Raw genomic sequence first — 17,355 nt, forward strand, 5'->3', positions numbered from 1 at the left:
CAGGAAAACTGACTGGAGGAGCCTTTCATCCTCAACCACATCAATGGCTACTTTTCTCACTGATGGTGGTGGAGGGCGCTGTTGCCTCACAGCAAGAAGATGCTAGGTTCATTTCACCAGCCACCGTGTGTGTGTGTGTGTGTGTGTGTGTGTGTGTGTGTGTGTTTTTTTTATTTGTTTTTATTTGTTTCTACTGATTTTTTTTATAGTAAAGAAAAGCCTCCACTCACTAACTCACTCTTCAGTCTCTGCTTGTTTACTGAAGCAGCAGCATGTTGTCATTAATATTAATGAGTGCTGGTTTGTCCTTATGTCTTTTTGAACCTGGCAGCCTGTTGGCTTCAGCTGCTTTCAGTTGACTTCACCTTTTAGAAACATGTATATTTAAAACCTCCACAGCTCTGAGTGGATTATGAAACATGGTTTAAATCAGGTTTTCTATACAGGAATGTTTTATTTTACATCTACATGTTTATTCTTCATTCAGATTGAGGGGCTGCTACTTGTCAGAGAGCAGCTGTGCTTCTCTGGCCTCAGCTCTGAAGTCCAACCCCTCCTCCCATCTGAGAGAGCTGGACCTGAGTCGCAACGAGGAGCTGAAAGAGTCAGCAGTGAAGCTGCTGTGTGATCTTCTGGAGAGTCCACACTGCAGCCTGGAGACTCTGAGGTCAGACAGCATTTTCTAATGATGTGCTGACATGAATATTATATGAATATTGTGGTGAATCTTAATTTTAGGACGTCTATATAGAGTCATTTCATCTGAAATCAGGCTTAGGACTCACATTGTCTTCCTATTGTTTTCACACATTCCTGGTCTCTTCAAATGAATGAAGATGAACTTTGGTGATGATATTCTCCATTGTTTTAAAGACACAGTGGTCCAAATGGCTCCAAAATGGCCTCCATCATCTATGGAGGACAAACTTTGATGTCAGAGTGTTGGAGGCAACGAAGGAAATTAAATTATGATTATTAATGTGGTAATTACACAGAATGTTCAGAGCACCTAATATTACACATAATATGTTGCAGTGGAACAAGCTATTAGCCTTTGGTTCTTCTCAATGTCAGTTCCTTGGTCAAATCAGATGAGGTGTGTGACTATACGAGATAGATATTAGGTTTTCATAGAACACCAACGCTTCTACAGGCAGGAAAACTGACTGGAGGAGCCTTTAATCCTCAACCACATCAATGACTACTTTTCTAATGATGGCAGTGGAGGGCAGCAAGGTGGCGCTGTCGCCTCACAGCAAGAAGATCCTAGGTTAATCTCACCAGCCACCGTGTGTGTGTGTGTGTGTGTGTGTGTGCGTGCTTGTGTGTGCATGCGTGCTTGTGTGTGTCTGTGTGTCTGTCTGTGTGTGTGTGTGTGTGCGTGCGTGCATGCGTGTATGTGTATGTGTGTGTGTGTGTGTGTGCTGTGGTGGACTTAGTGTTTTGGGGGCCTAAGGTGAACACAGGCATGATGGGGTCCTGCACATCCGTTGTTCTCCCATGGTACCTGAAGCCTCATCCATGCTTTTATTTGTTTGAACATAATTAGATGTTATGGGTCTGTTCCAAACTGCCTGTCTCCATCACTTTCTTTTTTATATGGTGAATTTGAAAAGTTTACCAGATCAACAAATACATGCAAATGCAAATATACGGTAGGTTGAAATCGCTTTCCAGGCTCTCTCTCTCTCTCTCTCTCTCTCTCTCTCTCTCCCTCTCTCTCTCTCTCTCTCTCTCCTGCTCTCCTGCTCTCCTGCTTGATTTCTTCTGGGGAGGTTCTCACTGGATCCCACAAAGTGTTCTGTATTTACCAAGGGAGGAGGTTGGCCAAGAGCTAATACACCTGCCCAGTAGAACAGCAGCTTTTAGACTCCAGTGGATCCAGAAATGACTTGATGTGAAAGGCTGGGTGGTATGGAGGCAGGTTGCAGAGACACTCTTAAAACAGGTGGAGGTTTGGGTCTGGACTTGTCACTTGTCTTTGTGAATCCTAACACACAGTGTCACTCAATGATGTTGCACCCTTTTATAGAGGTCTGCTAAGAGTATGATGACTGATGAAGGTGCTGAGAGCGACACCTCTCAGCTCGGTAGAGTGGCTGCTGGAGGAGCCTCTGGTTTTTGGGGCGAGGCTGGACATCACCACAGCAGCCATGCCAGGACTTTGTGGGACCCTAAAGGCAGCCAAGGTGGTTACCCTGGGGCACCTGGTGGGCCTTGCAGGAAAATACATAATTGACAGAGGCGGTTCTTGAACCAGGCAGAACAGGCAGTCGCTTGGAGCCCCGTCCACTAGAGGGCCTCGCAGAAAGATTTTTTTTTTTTTTTTTTTTTTTTTAATATTAACTGATAGACCGACAGCAATAACCGAACAACGACGTTAGCGACGGTTAATCGATTAACGCTTAACCGTTGACATCCCTAGTCCAAGGAACAAGTGAGTGTTATTATTTGTTGTTGTCTGTGTGGAATGACGTTTATACTGTGTCCTACATGCGGTGGATTCGTCCGCCATGTGGCTCCTGCTAAATTGCAGTGCCCGTTCGCTGTCCACTGATAGTGCCTTCATTTGAGTTATTGATGTTTCTTTGTATTGTGGGAGTGCCTTATTGTTTACTTATTATTTACACATTGATGTTTATTTGTAGATTGATGTTGAGTTGAATGAGTGATCTATATTTGGTTTACTGTATAAAGATGACAAGTGACAAAGATAAAGATATGATTATGAAGATTACAAGTGATAAAGATATAAAGATGACAAAGATAAAGATATGATTATGAAGATTACAAGTGACAAAGATAAAGATATAAAGATGACAAGTGACAAAGATATAAAGATTACAAGATTCACAAAGAGAATGAGAGAGGATGCAGAGGGTCATGCCCATTGAATCTGAGGGGGGGATGTAACTTCAAACAGCCTCTAAATATGGCAAAAATCTGTCCAAGAAAGGTCAAATCTTGCCACCGGTAGGGGCCTCCTTCATGGCTTCGCCTGGAGCCTCCAGATGCCTAGAACCGCCACTGATCATTGAGGCAGGGGCGGTGGCTGAGCGGCTGGGCGTGAGATCGATGCGAGTGGCTGGACTGATGCTTGGTCGGTACAGGAGCGTCCTGACTGCAGAGGACTGGAAGCTGTTGCAGGAGGGGGACAAATGTCTTGCAAATGTCTTGTTGGGGCAGCAAAGATGGCTGTGTGTCTTAGCAGGAAGAGGAAATAGATGCAGACGTCCAAGTAGGCCTTGTACTCTTGTTGAAGGCTCTGGTTAGGGTGAGAGTAACCATAGACTTTGAGAACTACAAAAGGATGCAGGACATGGGAGTGTTTCAGAGCAGCTGGTGTCTGGGGGAAGCTGTGTGCAGGCTGGAGGGAGGAGAGCTGCTTTTTAACACACAGCTGGGATGAGGAGGGCTTGACAATGTGTATGAACTCAAACTGTCCTGCCCTCTGCTGGTGAGTAATCACACAGAGGAAAGACAGAGATCTGGGTTGTGCCCTTTGGTTAAACAAATAAATAAAATAAAACTGGTAAATAGAAACGTGTTTGGCACAGGGAATTGACGAGCCTGAAATTCTGACTACAGGGACACAAACATCTTTTGCAAGTAGTCTACAATGTCCAAGTTTAGCTCTGTGTGTTGAGCTGAGTGATGCCACTCTTTCAAGTGGAAGTTTGTTCCACCAGCCACAAATTTACATTCTCATGTTTTTTTATTTGTTTCTGCAGATTTATTTTATAGTGAAGAAAAGCCTCCACTCACTAACTCACTCTTCAGCCTCTGCTTGTTTATTGAAGCAGCAGCATGTTGTCATTCATATTAATGAGTGCTGCTTTGTCCTTGTTATGGCTTCAGCTGCTTTCAGTTGACTTCACCATTTTAGAAACATGTATATTTAAAACCTCCACAGCTCTGAGTGGATTATGAAACATGGTTTCAACCAGGTTTTCTATACAGGAATGTTTTATTTTATATCTACATGTTTTATTCTTTATTCAGATTGGGGTACTGTGACTTGTCAAAGAGCAGCTTTGCTTCTCTGGCCTCAGCTCTGAAGTCCAACCCCTCCTCCCATCTGAAAGAGCTGGACCTGAATCACAACAACAAGCTGGAGGAGTCAGCAGTGAAGCACCTGTGTGATCTTCTGGAGAGTCCACACTGCAGCCTGGAGACTCTGAGGTCAGACAGAATTTTTTAATGATGTGCTGACATGAATATTATAAGAATATTGTGGTGAAACTTAATTTGGGGACGTCTATATAGAGTCATTTCATCTGAAATCAGACTTAGGACTCATATTGTCTTCCCATTGTTTTCACACATTCCTGGTCTCTTCAAATGAATGAAGAAGAACTTTGGTGATGATATTCTCCATTGTTTTAGAGACACATGGCTCCAAAATAGCCTCCATCATTTATGGAGGACAAACAACAAAAATGAATAGGAAGAAGAAAAGTATGTATTATCAGAATAGGATTTATGAAACTAAACATGATGGAAAGAAATTGTGGAAAACGCTAAATGATATAATGGGTAGATCTGGTGATAATACACCCTCCTTCATAGAGTCCGATGGCACCTTCATTACAAAACCTCAAGATATTGCCAATTATTTTAATGAATATTTTATGGGTAAAATTAAAAAACTAAAAAATGAAATGACAGTTTCCAATAGCAAACTCTCAAAACAACTACCGTAAATTCCGGACTATAAGCCGCGGCTTTTTCCCCGTTTTTTGGCCCTGCGGCTTATCTATGGATTTTTTCAAAAAAAAAAAAAAAAATCTCTCTTTTTTAGCACTCTTTCTAACTATAAATCCACTTCTGTTTTAATTTCCTCTCTTGCCCTCTTTTCACCACACCGCGGACACTGTGTGCACTTTAAAAAAAAACACAGGTGGTGTTGTGTTATGTTGTTTTGTTGAAATGTTAATAAATGGGAGCTTCCTCAAACAGCCATCTCTTTCCCGACAATCCCCTCTGTGCATGAACCCTTACATATGGTAATTAAACATTAAAACACAATAAAAAATAAATAAAAAAAAATAAAAAAAAATATTAACTCATTCAGTGCCAGCCACTTTTGGAGAACGGATGCTCCCAGTGCCAGAGTTTTCAGAGCGTTTTCAGTGATTTCTCGAGGCCCACAGAATATTGTGTGATATTACTATGTAAACACCGAACACGCACAAGAACGAGCTGGCTCTATTGTATCATCAGCAAAAAAAAGTTTATTGATACCATTTTCCGTTCTTTAGTTATGAGCCGGAGAAGATAGGTTGTTTTCAGCGTTTTCAGGCTTTTCAAATTATTAGCTGAGATAATCCGCCTTTTGTGAAATGCAGCATTTCAAGCACATTCACTGAGTCTGAAGATAATATTTTCTGATGTAGTGACGTAGTTGTTGTGTGATGCCCTGCGTGCACCACCCCCCTCCCCCCCTCCCCCCGTAAACTCCTCCCCACACTGCACACAGCCTCACGCAACCATTATATTTTCGGAGTGCTGCGTTTGTCTGCTGCTGTCGGCTCTCAGCGCCACAGCAGGGAAGAGCCAACCCGGATTGCTGAATGGTTTGGCGTCAGGGGCTGCTTTCCTGGCTGCTAATCGGTTGGAGAAACTATACAGACAGACAGACAGACAGACAGGGACAGAGGGGCTCAGTTGTGAGCGCGGATTGACTCCTGTTCGGAGCCAATGTCAGCTCCCGCGACAGAGCAAATGGCTCTGGGAGCATGCATCGGGTTGTCTTTGATCCACGGCTTTTAGGCTGTTTCTCGGACCTGTCTCTAATCTGGACTGCACCGAGCAAGCACTGTCGCCACCTAATGAGTCCGTAAAATAGGTTATACACCTCCAATAGCTACTATAGTTGTACAGGAGCTGCGGAAGGCTTTGATCGACGTCCCACCGTCAAAAAACGCATTGGACGTCGAAGGACGTCCGTGGCATTCTACGTCACTATTTAATTGGACGTCGAAGGACGTCCATGGCATTCAATGAGTTAAAACACCTGCGGCTTATAGTCCGGTGCGGCTTATATATGTAACAAACAGGCAATTTTGCTGGTGCGGCTTATACTCCGGTGCGGCTTATAGTGCGGAATTTACGGTAATCAATGACTTTCTTATGAAAGATAGAGATTGTAAATTTGATTTTCAGCCAATCCAAGTGAATAAGGTAAATTAACTTCTGTGTAGCTTGGATGGTGAAAAACCCTCAGGTTTAGATCACCTTGATGGGAAACTCTTAAAAATGGTTTCTGGCCCTATTGCTTTACCCATTTGTCATATTTTTAATTTGAGTTTACAGGATGGTGTTTTCCCCCAGAACTGGAAAACTGCTAAAGTTATTCCTTTACCCAAAAACAAGAAGGACACTTTTACAGGTGCTAATAGTCGCCCTATCAGCATTCTTCCTGTGCTAAGTAACTCATGGAAAGAGTTGTTTTCGATCAGGTTTCAAATTATTTCTCTTGCAATAATCTTAATTCTGAATTCCAGCATGCCTACAAGAAGGGTCACTCCACGAGCACAGCTTTGATGCAGTTGACCGATCAGTGGTTGGGTGACATGTCAAGAAAATGATTGTGGGTGCTGTTCTACTTGATTTTAGTGCTGCTTTTGATTTAATAGATCATGAGATGCTCTTAATGAAACTGGCTACTTATGGTTTTAATACTACTACACTTAACTGGATGAGGAGCTACTTGTGTAATATAACACAAATGGTTTTCTTTAATGGAAGTTTTTCTGATGAAAAGATGGTACAGTGTGGTGTTCCCCAAGGAAGTTGCTTGGGTCCATTGCTCTATGCTATATTTACCAATGATATGCCACTTGTTCTGCGTAAAGCCAATTGGGTTATGTTTGCCGATGATTCCACAATACATATGTCATCAAACAGTGTGGATGAGTTAAATGCTCTCTTAGAAAATGAAATTAATTAGATTTTTGACTGGATAACCAATAACAAGCTAGTTCTGAATAAACCTAAGACTAAATCCATTGTTTTTGGCTCAAGCCATGCATTAAGGCAAGATACCAAATTATGTATTAACATCAAGGGCACTACTATAGAGCAGGTCACTGAGGCTAAACTTCTGGGGGTTATTCTTGATGGGCGTCTATCGTGGCATAAACACATAGATAAGATAGTAGGTAAAATGGGGAGAGGAATATCTATGTTAAGAAAATGCTCCTCTTTCCTGACTCCAAGCACCACTCTGCAGGTCATACAGGCCTTGGTATTGTCTCATCTGGACTACTGTCCTGCAATCTGGTCCAATGCAGCAAACAAAGAGCTGCACAAGCTCCAGTTAGTGCAGAATAGAGCAGCACGTCTCGCCCTCAGCTGTTCAATGAGAGAAAGTGTTAATAAAATGCACCCAGATCTTTCCTGGCTGAAGGTGGAAGACAGATTGACATGCAGTCTCCTGGTCTTGTTCAGAAATATTTGTGTTTTAAAACAACCATATTGCCTGTATTCAAAGATAACATTTTCTAAGGACAGACATGATCATGAAACAAGACAAGCGAGAATGGGTCATGTTACAATGCCTCAACCTAGAACCAATGCAATGAAAAAAACGGTTATGTATAGAGCTATCTCCCTTTGGAATAGGTTGCCATGCTTGATTACTCAAGCAACAAGTAAAGTAAGTTTTAAAAAGAAACTAAAGAGGTTATTCTTGGGTACAGGCCTGCAAAATAAATGGATAAATGGTTTTATTTAAATATGTTTGAAATGTTCTATTGTACTGTAATGGTGTAATGATGTTTTTTGTGCTTTTTTAGAGAGGGGGGGTGGGGGGTTTGGGGGGGTAGACGATTACTGTAAATGTATTAATGTATGCTTATATGTGAAAGCATGAGTATACTTTTATGTTTTTAAGGTGGACCCCAGGAAGAGTAGCTGTTACCTCGATAACAGCTAATGGGGATCCACATAAATAAACAAATACACTTTGATGTCAGAGTTTTCGAGGCAACGAAGGAATTTAAAATATGATTATTAATTTGGTAATTACACAGAATGTTCAGAGCACATAATATTAAACATAATTTGCAGTGGAACAAGCTATTAGCCTTTGGTTCTTCTCAATGTCAGTTCTTTGGTCAAATCAGATGAGGTGTGTGACTATACGAGATAGATATTAGAAGGTTTTCATAGAACACCAACGCTTCTACATGCAGGAAAACTGACTGAGGAGCCTTTCATCCTCAACCACATCAATGGCTACTTTTCTCACTGATGGTGGTGGAGGGCGCTGTTGCCTCACAGCAAGAAGATGCTAGGTTCATTTCACCAGCCACCGTGTGTGTGTGTGTGTGTGTGTGTGTGTGTGTGTGTGTGTTTTTATTTGTTTCTACTGATTTATTTTATAGTGAAGAAAAGCCTCCACTCACTAATTCACTCTTCAGTCTCTGCTTGTTTATTGAAGCAGCAGCATGTTGTCATTAATATGAATGAGTGCTGCTTTGTCCTTGTTATGTCTTTTTGAACCTGGCTTCAGCTGCTTTCACTTGACTTCACATTTTTAGAAACATGTATATTTAAAACCTCCGCAGCTCTGAGTGGATTATGAAACATGGTTTCAACCAGGTTTTCTATACAGGAATGTTTTATTTTATATCTACATGTTTTATTCTTTATTCAGACTGAGGAGCTGCTGTTTGTCAGAGAGAAGCTTTGCTTCTCTGGCCTCAGCTCTGAAGTCCAACCCCTCCTCCCATCTGAGAGAGCTGGACCTGAGTAAGAACTACAGGCTGGAGGAGTCAGCAGTGAAGCACCTGTGTGATCTTCTGGAGAGTCGACACTGCAGCCTGGAGACTCTGAGGTCAGACAGAATTGTTTAATGATGTGCTGACATGAATATTATAAGAATATTGTGGTGAAACTTAATTTGGGGACGTCTATATAGAGTCATTTCATCTGAAATCACACTTACTGTAGGACTCACATTGTCTTCACACATTCCTGGTCTCTTCAAATGAATGAAGATGAACTTTGGTGATGATATTCTCCATTGTTTTAAAGACACAGGGCTCCAAAATGGCCTCCATCAGCTATGGAGGACAAACTTTGATGTCAGAGTTTTGGAGGCAATGAAGGAATTTAAAATATGATAATTAATGTGTTAATTACACAGAACGTTCAGAGCACATACTATTACACATAATATGTTGCAGTGGAACAAGCTATTAGCCTTTGGTTCTTCTCAATGTCAGTTATTTGGTCAAATCAGATGAGGTGTGTGACTATATGAGATACATATTAGAAGATTTTCATACAACACCAACGCTTCTACAGGCAGGAAAACTGACTGGAGGAGCCTTTCATCCTCAACCACATTAATGGCTACTTTTCTCACTGATGGTGATGGAGGGCGCTGTTGCCTCACTGCAAGAAGATGCTAGGTTAATTTCACCAGCCACCGTGTGTGTGTGTGTTTTTATTTGTTTCTACTGATTTTATTTTATAGTGAAGAAAAGCCTCCACTCACTAACTCACTCTTCAGTCTCTGCTTGTTTATTGAAGCAGCAGCATGTTGTCATTAATATGAATGAGTGCTGGTTTGTCCTTGTTATGTCTTTTTGAACCTGGCAGCCTGTTGGCTTCAGCTGCTTTCTACAGGTTTTCTACACAGGAATGTTTTATTTATATCTATCTAAAAGTGTATAGATGACTTACAACACATTTGTATGTTAACATAACATTTATTAATCATCTACAAATGTGTATTTGTGTTTTGTAAATGGTTAGTTCATCATTACCTAAAGGCTTATAAATGACTTATGACTGAACGTTATTATAACGTGTTACCAAGGATTTTTTCAAGATGTCTATGGAGAAAATGAATGGGGAACTTACTTCCGGGGCGCAAAACGTCACGAAAAGTCACGTGACTGTCGAGCTCTACAGGGTAGAGACCACAGTGACACTCCCCCTGTATAAATAAGGGTAAAAGGTAAAAAAAAGAAAAAAAATCCTGCTATTCTGCTTCTTTCAATATGACCTGAATACAGCAGAAAACTAGCAGCCAGACTGAGAAGCTGAGGAATCTGTTTGATGTTGAATGTTGGATATGAGTGGGATTGTGGGAATCCTTCATACGGAATGTTATTAAATGTCCATGGTTCCATCATCAAAGATAATCTGCTGATCTGACTTATTCTCTGTTTATTCCTCCAGTGTGCGGGAACATGCAGATCTGTCGTCGATCCCAGGTGTGAGGAAGTGTATTTAGTTTGATTCATGAAAACAAAGCAACACACATTCTACTATTGAGATGCAAAGTCCATCTACAGCACAGTATGTGAAATCCTTGTTTTCAGATCCTACTGTGAATCAGGATGATGGCTGATATCATGCGTGCCAAGCTGCTAAGAAATGGACTGTCAATAAATCAACAAACAGAACAGGTGTATTAGATGAGAAGCTGCTGCTATATTGTGTCTTGTTCTCTCCATCAGATGCCTGTGAACTCACACTGGACCCAAACACAGGACACAGAAACCTCCTTGGCGGATCCTCTCTAACCCTGACCAATGTACTTGAATTGAACAGGGATATTGTGAGTATTTTTGCTAGCTTTATAGCACACTACTACAAGTTTGTATCTAAAACAACCAACTAATATTTTTACCTGTCTGTTTTCTAGGCCCAAACTAACTTCATACCAGAACTGTTAACCGAATCGCCGAACACTTTATACAGGTAATTATAATAAAATCATTCTATTTTTGGAAGAAATTCTGTCAAGGCGTTCTTGAGATATGACGTTAACAAGCTTGAAAATGGCCTTCATGAGGTCACAGTGACCTTAACCTTTGTCCTTTGACCAGCAAAATCGAATTAGTTCATCCTTGAGTCCAAGTCGACGTTTCAGCCAAAGTGGAAGAAATTCCATCAAGCCGTTCCTGAGATATCGTGTTAACGAACTTGGGAATGGTGGTTGTGAGGTCACAGTGACCTTGAACTTTGGCGTTTGACCACCGAAATCTAATCAGTTCATCCTTGAGTCCAAGTCGACTTCCATCAAGGCGTCCCTCAGATATCGCGTTAACGAATATCGGACGTACGGACGGACGTACGGACGGACAACCCGAATCCTTAATGCCTCCGGCCTCGCTATCGCCAGCGGAGGCATACAAATACCAGGAATTACTTTCCCTGTTTAGGAAGCGAAGGGGGTGATGATGGCCGGGAGACTGTGTACAGCTAAAAATCACTGCATAACAGATGAATACCACAGTACCACAGGGATGACGTACATTTTGTGGACCAGCTCGCCATAGACAATGGGATTTTTGTATGGGGATTTCGATTAAAGTCGAGCTGAAATGAGATTCTGGGGGTCTGTGATTCTTTATCATGACGTATTCCAACTGAAACAGGGTAGAGAGGTGGTGACAGCATGTGGAGGAGTTTGATTTGACCGTTGGAAAGTAAGCGTGTCTGCGATTAGGAACTGCAGTTGGCGTTGGCCATTCCTGATGCTTGAATGCTGCGTAGAGCATGTTCTGACCCAAATCAGAGTGGGATCCATAATAATGTGATGATCTGTGTCTCAGGAGAGCACTCCGCACTGGACACCGCAAAGAATGTATTTTACAGGACAAATCTGAAACCTACCGGTCCCGTTTCAATAAGAGCCCATGTACAAACACAATATAATATAATAAATACAGCCCCGTGGAGTGTGTACTCGCTGGCTGCACAGCGCGAGCTCCCAGGGCAGAGGACCAGGTGGCAGCTGCCTCCGGGCGGACAGCCGTTTCCAAGCCTAGGAGTGCTGGCTGCCCGCCTTGAAGTGTGCGTCGAGCCGTGGTACTGTAAATAGCGATATTCCTGGAATGGGAGTTTAACAAGCCAGTTACATGTCATTTGTACTCTACATTAAATGAAGACATTACCGTTCGTTTTATTTTGTATTTTACATACTTATTGGCATTATTGGCATATTAACATTCATGGGCTAGAACAGGGGTCACTAATAGGCGGACCGCGGTCCGAATCTGGACCGAGACGCCATCCTATGCGGACCCAGACCTATAAGCTGTTATTATATTGAGATTTTTCTTCAATGTTGCAGTGTTTTTTTTTTTTTAAATGGCGCAGCTTTTCTGGCTATTCTAGCATTTACGGTACTGGTTTGGAGTCCCACGTGACGCTACTCGGCCAATGAAATGTACATTCCAGCCATTCCAAGATTCCTCCGTGCGGGTCCGCTCTGCTTGTCACAGCTGTGTCAGTGAGCAGCGACATACACACACGATGGAGAAATAGGTGAGAAGAAGTATGGCGTGCTCTAAAAAGAGAAAAGTGGACACAGAGAACCGAGTTTTTAATGAAGAATGGACAGATTTGTACATGTTTATCCTCCCCATGGGCAGTTCAAAGCCTGTCTGTCTGATCTGCTGCGAGACCGTGGCACTTATTAAAAGCGGCAATGTGAAAAGAAGAGCTTTGTGGAAAAATAAATCAAATACCCATGTCTGCATCTTCAGCTACAAAGAAAACAGAAATATTAAGCCAGGATGTGCTAGCACAGCTGGATGAAGCAGTTCATAAGACACCATGCATAAGCTTAGCTGTAGATGAGTCTACTGATGTGTCTGACAATGCCCAGCTGTTAATTTATGTAAGGTTCTTCAACAAGGAGAAAAACTAGTTATGTGAAGACCTGTTAGGTGTGACATCCCTTCACACCAGTACAAGAGGAGAGGACATCTACCTGGCCATAAAGGAGATGTTAACCAAGAGGGGAATAGAGCCAAAACAAGTGATTTCCATTACCACAGATGGAGCCCCTGCCATGGTAGGGAGAGAGAAAGGAGCTGTGGCAAGAATGAAAGAGGACAATCCTGAGCTCATCTCTTATCATTGCATCATTCATCAATCAGTCCTGTGCTCCAGCCTGTCCGATGAGTATGCTGAGGTGATGAACACAATGATGAGAATGATTAACTTTCTTAGGGCATCCTCTTCTCACCAGCATCGCCTGCTCAGGGAATTCCTCAGAGAAGTTGAAGCAGATGCTGATGATCTTCTGCTCCACAATAATTTAAGATGGCTCAGCAAAGGCAAGGTGTTGGAGCGCTTTTGGTCCATCTGACAGTAAATCACAGCTTTTTTGGCACAGCTGAAGAGCCAGAAGGCCACATCATTTTCTCTCTTTTTGGAAGATGAGAAGAAGATGGATATTGTAGCTTTTTTGGTTGAATGAACTGAATTTAAAGCTACAGGGCAAGGACAATTCAGTTTGTGACCTGATGACAGAGGTCAACTCCTTTCAGAGGAAACTTGATGTGTTCAAGGAAGACCTGCAGGGAGACTGTGCACACTTCACAACAGTGCAGAAACAGGTCCACGGAGAGAGAGATGTTTCTCATTTTGTTGACTTTGTTGACAAGCTGATTGTAAACTTCAGCAAGCGTTTCGACAGCTTCAGCCTTGGACAGCACCTCACCCTGTTCATTCAGAACCCATTCCTCATCAAAGATGTCAGGGGGTTCTCAAAGGAAGTCACACAGCACTTAAAGTGGGCAAATGCTGGGCCTCTCCAGATGCAACTGATCGATCTCCAGGCAGACGTGGCCTTGAAAGAGCATTTTGGAGGAACTGACCATGCCACTTTCTGGCTCAAACTGGTCTCAGAGACAGCTTTCCCAGGCCTGAGGAAAGTAGCACTGTACATCTTAACCATGTTTGGCTCCACATACAGTTGTGAGACAGCTTTCTCCACTATGAACATCATCAAAACCAAATATGGTTCCAGGCTCACCAATGAGCACCTCCACATGTGTATAATGGCCCTGACACCATTCCAGCCCAGATTTAAAATCCTGGCAGGACAAGCAAGAGCTCACTTCTCTCACTCAAGAGAAAGAATGAGAGGTGTGTGTGTGTGTGTGTGTGTGTGTGTGTGTGTGTGTGTGTGTGTCTGTGTGTGTGTCTGTGTGTCTGTCTGTCTCTGTGTGTGTGTCTGTCTCTGTCTCTGTGTCTATAGGTGCTTTCACACCGGCCTTGAAAGCCGCAAAATGCACGGAAAATAGGATCCGCGCCTCCGATGTGAAAGTTTTGAACGCGCGTTGGTGGGTAATTGTTGTACGCCTTTTGTCCCGCAAGCCGACCTAATCACAGCACCGGGTTAGCAGGTAACCCGCCTCCACTTGAAAGCGTAGGAGCAGCAAGCCGGAACAGTGCAAATGCTCAGCTCATGCAGCAAGAAAGACAGTGAAAGTAAAAAAAAAGTAGCCTATAACCTACAATCATGCGCCAGGAGGAATGCTCCGTGCCTGTAAGTAGGTTAGGCTTCATGCTCAAACGATGTTGACATTAGTAGCCTAGGTAAAATTAACGGATATAATAATACGCTTCAGAGGACTATAGCTGTCTGTGGTGAGTTGGTCTGAGGATATTCCTTCTGCAACCAGCAGAACTGCAATCTGTCTAGCTAGTCACTTGTGCATTCCCTTACAAAAACTACTAACATTATAGTAGTCATGTGCATTTATAGCCTATACTATTCCCCCGACGAACGTTATGCAGACTGCAGCTGTTTGATATGCGGGCGTCGTCTTTCAGAACGGCCCCTAATTAGGCTACTTGATAGGAATCATTTGCTTTACAAAAAACTGGAACCAAAAGATAAGAATTAGCCTTGTAGCCCACCCAATAGGCTACATGATGGTGCGTCTGTGATGCATAAAGTCGATCAGATGAATATTGAAAGCCTTGTTACCATGCTGCATGTGGTATGGTATGGTATGGTGTTTATTCTTAATCCCCGAGGGGAAACATGGTTTGCCACCAGAGCGAGTACAGATACAAACAAGAAACAGTAACATACAGCACAATAACAATAATACAGTAGAGAGAGAGAGAGCCTCACAAAGCAGGGCTAGCAGTGTTCATTAAAGAATTTTACAGAAGCAGGAACAAAAGATCTTCTAAATCGCTCAGTAGAGCACCGAGGCATCAAAAGCCTGTGGACAACACTTTCGTGTTTTATCAGCTTGATCCTTAACAACCGCAGCTGCACCTCGTTGGCTGGCGTACATCAGCGATGTTTGGTTGTTGAATGAATTTGTTCATCATACAGTAGCCTAGGCTACACTAACCTATGAAAATATTCATTTGGGCGAGGAGCTGGGTGGAAATTCCTCCGCTCGCCTTTCAATGCCTCCGCTCGCCTTTCAATCCGGGACGGGTGGATGTCACTTGAAAGCACACCCCAGGACGGGAATGTGGCGGTGCTGCTTGGCTGTGTGTGAAAGCAATTTCTGTGGCGAGGCTGCCAGTTTTGCGGGCCTTTTGAACTGCAATTTTGCGTGATCTGTGTATGAAAACGGCTTATGTCTGTGGCTGGCTGGTCTCCCTCCCTCCCAGTACAACTACTGTCCCCAGGCTGCAAAAGTATGACTTCTTAGTCAGCTAGTCATTTATTCTCAGAACAGAAGAGGAATAAGCTGTTCAATTGTTCAAATAAATATGTTGAGATTGTTTTGGTTGAGATAAGACTGCAAAAACCAGAAAAAGGGAAACTCAAGCTGCTACTTTTTTTTCTTAAGCACTTTATTTTAAGATGCACATTTTCAAAAGCTTTCTGCTATGTGTTTTAAATGCAGCCCTTATTTTACTTGAAACTAAGAATTATTTATTATTTGAGTATTTTCTTTCTTTCTTTCAAAAATATTTTTATTGCAAGGTGTCAGTGATTTTACTACACTTTGATACGTAAACAAGCAATCATTTCTTTTTTCTTTAAACAAAAAATAAAAATACATTATGCGGCTTACAACGTTCAGTTATCTTTTGACATCTCTGCATCAATGGTCGAAACAGTTTATGTTGGGGGGGGAAAGAATGAGAGAAAAATAAAAGATTTAACCTACATTTAAAAGAGGAGACAAAAACATAAAATAAAAATAATAGGTAGTTCACATAGCTATGTTTCACTGTTACATCATTATACAGGTCGACATTCACCTCCTCCCGCCTTCAGACCCTTTAAGTGGCTCAACACTGGTCCCCATGCTTTATCAAACACTTTACTTCTTCCTGAAATCTTGAATCTAAGCCTTTCCAGATGAAGGTTCTCACCCAACTCTCTCAGCCACATCGCAAATGAAGGTACAGCATCAGATTTCCAAAATCGTAAAATCATTTTTTTGGCCAACACGGCACCCAAGTACACCGTCCATTTGTCACTGCCGGGGTTCAGAGCGGTGTCATTTGTAGACCCCAGGATGGCCACGAGGGGGTCTGGCTCCCACTTTTTGGCAAATGCTTTTGAATAAAAGCCAAATATTGAAGACCAGAATGGGTGGAGCTTGGGACATGTCCAGAATTGGTGTACAAGGGTGCCATCTTTTGTCTTACATTTGTTACACAATGCTGATACATTGGGATACATCTTGTTTACCTTGACTTTTGAATAGTGTAACCTATGTATTACTTTAAATTGTATCAAATTGTGTCTCGCATTTACTGAATATTACTAAGACATGTTTCCCAAAATTCCTCAGCAAGCGGCACGCCTATTTCAATCTCCCATTCAGTTCTGTACTTCTCTGTGTCGGCTACTTCCTGAGTAACAAGTGTCTGATATAAAATTGACACTGCTCTTCTACATCTTGGTTTGACATTGATTATAATTTCAAGTGCATTATGTTGTGGAATATCTACAAATGTGGGTATGTGTGATCTTATAAAGTTCCGAAACTGTAGATATCGATAAAAGTGTGAGGCCGGGAGATCGTATTTGTTCATTAGCTGTTCAAAAGACATGTAGTGGCCATCTTGATATAAATATTTCAAAGAATGCACTCATTTCTCCTTCCAGCTGACAAACCCTACATCCACACTGGATGGTTTGAAGGCATGGTTGTTACAGATGGGGCTATGTGGGGCATTCAAGTGTATTTTAATCTGTTTCCATATTTTCAAAGAGCTGTGTACTAAAACATTACCATCATATAAACACTTGTTGGTTTTAACAGGGCTGTTCAAAAGAGCTTGGAGAGAGGTTCCACAGCAGCTCGCGCGCTCAATAGAGAGCCAGGCCGGGGTATCCCCCTCTCTGCCCTCAGTTAGATTGCAATTTCTCCAGAACGCTAATATGTTTAAGTGTGCAGCCCAATAGTAACATTGAAAGTTTGGGAGGGCGAAGCCTCCCTCCCTTTACACAAATGTTTTTTACTAATACGCACCTTTTTATATTGCCAGAGAAAGGGGATTATAATGGAGTCTAATTTCTTAAAATAATTTTGTGGTATATATGATGGGATAGACTGAAAAAGATACACAAATCGTGGAAGAACTACCATCTTTATCGCATTTACC

At 42.2% G+C, this 17,355-nt stretch overlaps 1 protein-coding gene across 1 annotated transcript in view; it reads left to right on the forward strand.

The window, feature by feature from the left end:
• Positions 1–1,215: 1,215 nt before the first annotated feature.
• Positions 1,216–17,355, forward strand: part of LOC310791992 (uncharacterized protein) — a gene marked incomplete at both ends in the record, with an annotated part of 58,342 nt that continues 42,202 nt past the window's right edge. Inside the window, 5 exons of the mRNA XM_083653673.1 lie at positions 1,216–1,270; positions 8,746–8,842; positions 10,198–10,232; positions 10,479–10,579; positions 10,667–10,722. Of these exons, the coding sequence (XP_083509799.1) occupies positions 1,216–1,270; positions 8,746–8,842; positions 10,198–10,232; positions 10,479–10,579; positions 10,667–10,722 (344 nt within the window). The remainder of the gene's footprint in view (positions 1,271–8,745; positions 8,843–10,197; positions 10,233–10,478; positions 10,580–10,666; positions 10,723–17,355) is intronic.

The sequence above is a fragment of the Poromitra crassiceps genome (genome assembly GCF_964638095.1).
Source record: "Poromitra crassiceps genome assembly, chromosome: 17".
NCBI classification, from domain to species: Eukaryota; Metazoa; Chordata; class Actinopteri; order Beryciformes; family Melamphaidae; genus Poromitra; species Poromitra crassiceps.